Raw genomic sequence first — 6,492 nt, 5'->3', positions numbered from 1 at the left:
AGCAGCTGCTCGGCTCTCCCACCCACTCCCGGGGCCTCGCTGCCCCCCATCCCTTGGCTTTGGGCCCCAACTCAGTTCTGTGTCGAGGTCCTCCTTGGCCCCCAGTCATCACAGGGGGCAGATGCCTCCATGCTGCCCACTCCAGGGCCTCGCGTCTACTCCGGGGAGAGCCCTGTCCAGCTGTGGCCCCTTGGCCCAGCTGCCCGGCTTGCCAGGAGGGGAGTGCCTGCTCCAGTCCCAGCCCCGTCACGGCTCCAGCTCCCGGGAGAGGCGGGAGAGTTCCCGCTGGTTGTCGATGACCTTCAGCTGCTGGACATAAGCCAAGGCGCTGGCTGGACTCCGGCTGTTCACAGACTGCTCCGAGCCTGGAGTGGGGCGGGGAGAGGGGTTGGGGGATGGTCAAGGAGGCGGCCATGCCACTTTAGGGGACCCATGTGCCCCCGCACCACCAAGGAGCAGAACCAGCTCTCCTGCCCTCTGTTTACTCCCCACCTTCTCATCTCCAGGAGGGGGGGGGGCACCTCTGGCCCCTGCCTTGTGGCCATCAGCCTGGGGAGCCAGCGGAGGTCAGACATGGCCCCACACCACTTCCTCGGCTTCCGACAAAGCTAGTTAACAAAATCAAACCACTGCGTCCAACAGCGAGAAGGTGGTTACCTTGGGGCCGGGGAGGTTGGCGATCAGGGGGACAGGAAATGGGGAGTGACACCTGCCCTCACCGGGAGAGCAAGATATAAGCTATGGCCGGTGCTCTCAGCCTTGGCTTGGGTGGTTGGCTCATGCCCTTGTTGCCAGGTGCCCGTCAAATAGATTCGGGTTGACTGTGAGCCTCCCTATGTGGCAAAGCAGCGCTGCCCCTGGGCTTTCTAGGCTGCCATCCTGCAGGGCCTGGGGAGCGGGGAGGAGGTGAGAGGGGTTCAAACCGCCAACCTTTAGCTCATAGCTGAGCACCTAACTACTGTGCCACCAAGGCTCTTGGTGGGTTCATGGATTTTCATTATAGTATCAGAATACATTTTAACAAATATGTACAGACAATACACACACGTATGTGTTTACCAGGCAGTGTTTTCTTCTACTGCACATAGGGTTTCTACGAGTCAGAACCAACTCAATGGCTCCTAACAACAACACATATTCACACACACGCACACACATGTATACCTATATGTATACACACATATACACGTGTGTATACATACATGCATATGTGGAATACACAAGTATGTGTGCGTATACAAATACAAGAGGGTACCCCTCCAAAAATGGAATAATTTTTTCAAAGCCATGTATTCAATTTTTTTACAAAACAACCTGATCACCTTCAAAGTGCTCTCCATTACACTTATGTGGCAGTTACATGGTCTCCTGCCAACTTGAGTGAAGGGGTGGGGTCTAGCCTGTCAATCAAGTCACAGCTTAATGACCTTATTTGGAGGTGCGATGGAGACAAACAGCTCACTGGAGGCCAGACCCACTCTCTCTGCCTTCCCTTTCCTGCTGTGGAGACACTCGGAGAGCCGGAGAAGACCCGTGGAGACCCGCACCAGTGTTGAGATGCTTCCACTGCCACTGGATCCACAAGACCTACCCGCTGGCCTGTGATCTTCCTGCACTTGGCATCATTGCATGTGCTGCCTGAGTCTAAAGAGGAATTTATGGACTCGTCTTGGACATACGGGCTAATATTGGACTTGATCTGGACTAGGCTGGGATGTTTTCTCAATATATACAATTGCTCTTTGATGTAAAGTTCTCTCTTACATACATATGAGTCTCCCTGGATTTGTTTCTCTAGTCTACCCAGACTAGCACATTATGGTACCAGCAGAGGGGTACTAGAGAAACAAGTCATAAGACGGAGAGTGGATGCTTGTTTGACCTCTGCCTCATGGTAGGTTTTCTTCTTTGGCTAGCCAGAGGTCAGATACGTCCATGCAGTTTACTGGGTTGTTTTCTGGAAAGAATATGGGAAGTTAAAGTTTTGATGCTTTTCTTTGGTTGTTGTCTTTGGGTACTCCTGTTTTAAATGGAGAAAATGAAGGTGATTAATGTATATTTTGAGCTTAGGGGGCAAACTCACCCCCTGAATTTCTCAGAGACCATGCTGCTTAGTGAAACTGGCTAACAGAAGGACACAATGGCTGACAGAAGGACACAATGGCTGACAGAAAGCCTGGCCCTGGCTTGATTCAGTCAGAGGCCTCAGGCTATATTTTGTATCAATGGAATAATTTAGATAAGGATTCAACCAGACTGTTTTAAAAATTAAGTTTAGGATCTTGCTGTACTAGGTTTATGCTGTTTTCTTCTGCTTATTGTTATTGATATAATGACTGATAGAAATGATTATTGGGGAGTATGTGAAAACAGAGAGCTTGTAAGCCCACTTGTCTTCAAAGATTAATTTGAATTTTTAAATGGATTCGGACAGGCCTGCAAAGAAGGCCCTGAAGAGGTCAGCCCCACCCAGGGTCGTGAGTGCTCGGGACATTCCAAGGTGAAGAGACTTGCCTAGGGGGCTGTTGACAGCTTGGAATAAAAAAAGGAACTCTTTGGTTTTTTGAATTTTGAACTAGTGGTTTGTGTCCAAAGCCGGAAAAATGTGGAGCTCTACGCTCTGAAAAATGTGGAACTCTATGCTCTAGGACTGAACAGTTAAAGGGAGCCTGTGGGCAGGCTGAAACGCTTGCTAGGTGACCACCTGGATCGATGTGTTGAGGGGGAGGGAGAGAAACACAGCAATAGACAGGTTGAGTGGGACACTGACACCCACAGGCCTGGTTCATAGGAACTAGAGGAAAAGATGAGAGCGGGTTGACTGGTTTGAAGTTCATAACCTAGCACAAGGGGGTTAGGGTTGTTGAGAATTTGTGATGGGCCCATAATCTAAAGGCAAGGCAGCCAGTGGGCACCCTAGTGAGGCTCAGTGAGGCAGCCTACAGTGAGTTGACCAGACCTGACCCGATGAAGGGAAGATTTTTGAGCCTGTGAACTGGTGCATATTGCTGCTGACTTTATGGATGGCCTGTCCGGATTTGATTTTTGCTTCTGGATGCGGACTTCACAAGGTTCCAACTGGAAAGAGGATTCTTCACATCAAAGAATATGACTGTCTCCGCAGGGCACTGGGTTGATATAAGTGAGCAATATAGAAATTGGATACCCCAAAATGGGAGGATAAAGTCATGAAGTGGCTGACTTACAAACTTTCATAAGTGGGGGAATATATTCATAGGATCATACAATTATAGTGCAGGTGTTCACTTAACTACAATTGTTAGGCATAGAATATTTTTGTTTTGTTTGCTTATAGAATATTATGTTTAAATGAAGCTGGCACATATTGAATTCTATGCATTTTAGTTTTATCCTGTTAGGTACAGGTATGATTTTTTTGTTTTGTTTAAAAATTATATACGGTTAAAGAGTTGAGTAAAAGGGTCAGGTTGACAAAGGGTGGTCTGTGGCAGTCCGTAATCTCCTGTCAACTTGAGTGTAAGGGTGGATTCTAGCCTGTCAATCGCATCGGAGCCAATGAGGCCTCTGTGTGGGCACCGCCTTCTCCTGAGGATTCGGGGAACTCCTGTCTTCCTCCCTGGATGTGGGACACATTCTCTGCTTCACATTCCTGTTGACAAGCCACATGGAGACACACTGATGGAGCCAGAGCCCTGGGGCATAAGGAGCCATGTGGAGACCCACGCCAGCACTGAGACACTTCTCCCGCCACTGGATCCACAAGACTTTCCACCCACTGGCTTGTGATCTTCCTGCATTGGGTATCGTTGCATGACTGCATGAGTCTAAAGAGGAATTTATAGACTAGTATCGGACACATGGACTAATATTGGACTTATGTACTTGATCGGGACTGGGCTGGGATGTTTCTTAATATACATTTGCTCTTTGTTAGAAACTTCTTTCTTACACATATATTAGTGTCAATGAATTTGTTTCTCTGGGCTACTTGGACTAACACAACTTAATAGATTTGTCAAATCTGCGATTCCATTTTTGGAAACATTTTTCACACTCATCTGTTTGGATAGCTGACAGCACCTTCCTGATTTTTTAATTCACCTATTGTATGTTGTCAAATCGCTGTCCTTTCATTTCCCTCTAGATTTGAGGAAGCAAAAAGAATTCACGCAGAGCAAGTTCAGGTGAGTAAGGTGTGTGGGGCAAGAGAGGCATGCTGTTTATTGCCAAAAACTGGCACACTGAGATGGATGTGTGAGCAGGTGCATTGTCGTGGTGGCAAAGCCAGTCCCCTGTGTGCCACAAATCAGGCCTTTTTTGTCCCACACTGTTACACGATCTTTTCAGAACCTCTAAATAGAAAGCTTGATTAACAGTCTGACCGAGTGGAATAAACTCCAAATGCACTACAAGTCGACATTTTTGTCCATTTGGAAAGTTGACAGACATCCAGAATGACGTTTGTCCTCAATCAACATTTCACCTTTTTTAAAACGAGAAAAACACTCGTACACTTGAGTTTTTCCCATAGCACTGTTCTTGTAAGCTGTGTTCAACATCACAACAGTTTCTGCAGCATTTTTCCCAAGCAGGAAACAAAATTTCACAGCTTCACGCTGTTCTCTTAACCCAGTCATCACAAAAAATGAGGTTTGAGCGCAAGTGATTTTACAAAAAAATTCACTGTGACCAAAGAGAACCTTCCCAGGCAATGCCACTGGGTGCGCTAACTCAGAGTGAGTAGCTGGATGCTCACCTAGCAGGAAAAATGTGCACTACGAAAGCTCCACCCAACAGAGCTTTTTCTCCATTTTTTGTGGGTACCCCCTCGAATGCACACACACATGAGGGGCTTGAAAAAGTTCATGGGGAAAAATGGGACCTAAAGACCATGGAATTTTTCCAAGGACTTTCTAAAGTTTCCTCATAACATGGAAGTAGCGGGCGAGCCGTGGATTACAGTTAGTGGACACATAACTAAGAGCCAATCCAAACAAATGTGGTTTGGGAGGGAGGGTTTGGGTTTCTGCTCCATCACCAACTGACTGCGTGGCCTTCAGCAAGTTCCTTAAAGACTCAAGCCTCTGTCATCTTCTCTTCCAGCGTCCCCTAAGCTCATCACCTCCCTGCTGGCCGTGCTGGGACGTGTTCTCAGCATCAAGTGCACAACGTGCCTGGCCCACTGAGGGCCATGGGGCAGCACGGTCAGCACCCACGGCTGCCCCCTACTTACACGTAGAGACCCTCATGGCCTGGCTGTCCTCGTGCAGCTGGGATGCGCGGCTCCTGAGCGGTGAGAGAGGTACTGGGTGGAAGAGGAGAAAGGAGATGGGATGAAGCCTTAGAGAAAGCTCACTGGTGGGTGGGGGTCGGGGAGGGCCTCTCCTGGACCATGCACCCGGCCCCCAGGCTGCTGAGGGTCTGGAGGGCAGGAGCTCCCAGCCCGCTGACCACGCTTCCCGCTTGCCCAGCCTCACCATTGCCGTGGCTCCGACAGTGGTGCAGTAGCCTCACGGCTCTCGCCATCATGCGCTGTGGGCAACACCAGGCTGTGAGACCCGGCCCGAGGAGCAGGACCCTGACCAGCCCTTGCGGGGTGGTTGGGGCTCCCCACTCCCTGTGATGGGGCCCTCCCAGGGACCACTGTGGTTAGGTGCTGCTGAGTGTACCAACACCCGTCCTTCCATCGCCATTACAGAGACAGGCCACCAGGCTTTCCCTCCCACAGAGTGGCCAGCAGGCTGGAACCTCCGGCCTCTCACTTAGCAGCCACGTGCTTACCCACTGTGGGAGCGAGGAGCTGTCAGAGATGGGCTCTGCCCGCTCTGCCCGGCAAACCCAGAGGTCCTGTGGGAGCCGAGCGGAGGAAGGAAGGGGCTCCCTCGAGAGGCTGCTCATCCCAGCCACCCTCCACAGAGACCAGGCCTTCTGAAGAAGGCTGGGGTTACTTCCCAAGGATGCGTAGCTGCCGCGTTACAAACACGTTTGGGTCACCCCCCTCCCCTCATAGCCCTGCCCTCCAACCCCCTCCAGTGACCCGCTCACCATCTTCTCAAAATTAACGAGATTCTCCACTAACGTGTGGTTCCCTTCATGGATGAAGGTCATGTCTGAAAAGAGTCGGATTTGATTCAAAACTCCCCAAAGCCCTTCCCCCTCCTGTAGTCCAGGAATTGCAAAGGGCCAGCCCCACACCGCTTCTTCCTGTCCCACCCGTCCAAGCTTGGGAGCCAGGCCCTTGACCTCTGAGACCTAGAGCATTGGGCTTCTCAAGTTGGCGCTGTTTGTCTGCATGCCGAACACCTCCCCTAGCCTGGTTAGGTGTCAGCTCCCAGTGGTCACTTAGCCAGGGCCAGGGGACATGGATGGAGATGGGGCGAGCGGGTCAGGGCTGAGCCACTCACCTTTGAGGAGGAGGGGCATGAAGGGGATGATGGGAGGGGAGAGCTTGGTGAGGGCCAGTCGATAAACTCGGTGGTTCCAGGAGGGGTCCTGGAGGGAAGGGGTTCC

The 6,492-nt window shown here is 50.6% G+C and overlaps 1 protein-coding gene across 1 annotated transcript in view; it reads right to left on the bottom strand.

Moving 5' to 3' along the window:
• Window positions 1–6: 6 nt before the first annotated feature.
• Window positions 7–6,492, bottom strand: part of RAPGEF3 (Rap guanine nucleotide exchange factor 3) — a 29,072-nt gene continuing 22,586 nt past the window's right edge. Inside the window, exons 20-24 of the mRNA XM_045287234.1 lie at window positions 6,387–6,474; window positions 6,028–6,092; window positions 5,460–5,514; window positions 5,216–5,287; window positions 7–365 (exon numbers count right to left, since the gene is read on the bottom strand). Coding sequence (XP_045143169.1) covers window positions 247–365; window positions 5,216–5,287; window positions 5,460–5,514; window positions 6,028–6,092; window positions 6,387–6,474 — 399 coding nt within the window. The 3' untranslated portion in view covers window positions 7–246. The remainder of the gene's footprint in view (window positions 366–5,215; window positions 5,288–5,459; window positions 5,515–6,027; window positions 6,093–6,386; window positions 6,475–6,492) is intronic.

This window comes from Echinops telfairi, unplaced genomic scaffold (genome assembly GCF_000313985.2).
Source record: "Echinops telfairi isolate 266 unplaced genomic scaffold, ASM31398v2 ScPeMD7_12;HRSCAF=54, whole genome shotgun sequence".
In the NCBI taxonomy this organism is placed as follows: Eukaryota; Metazoa; Chordata; class Mammalia; order Afrosoricida; family Tenrecidae; genus Echinops; species Echinops telfairi.
The sequence above is the reverse complement of the archived record's forward strand: the minus strand, read 5'-3'. Positions and strand labels throughout refer to the sequence as shown.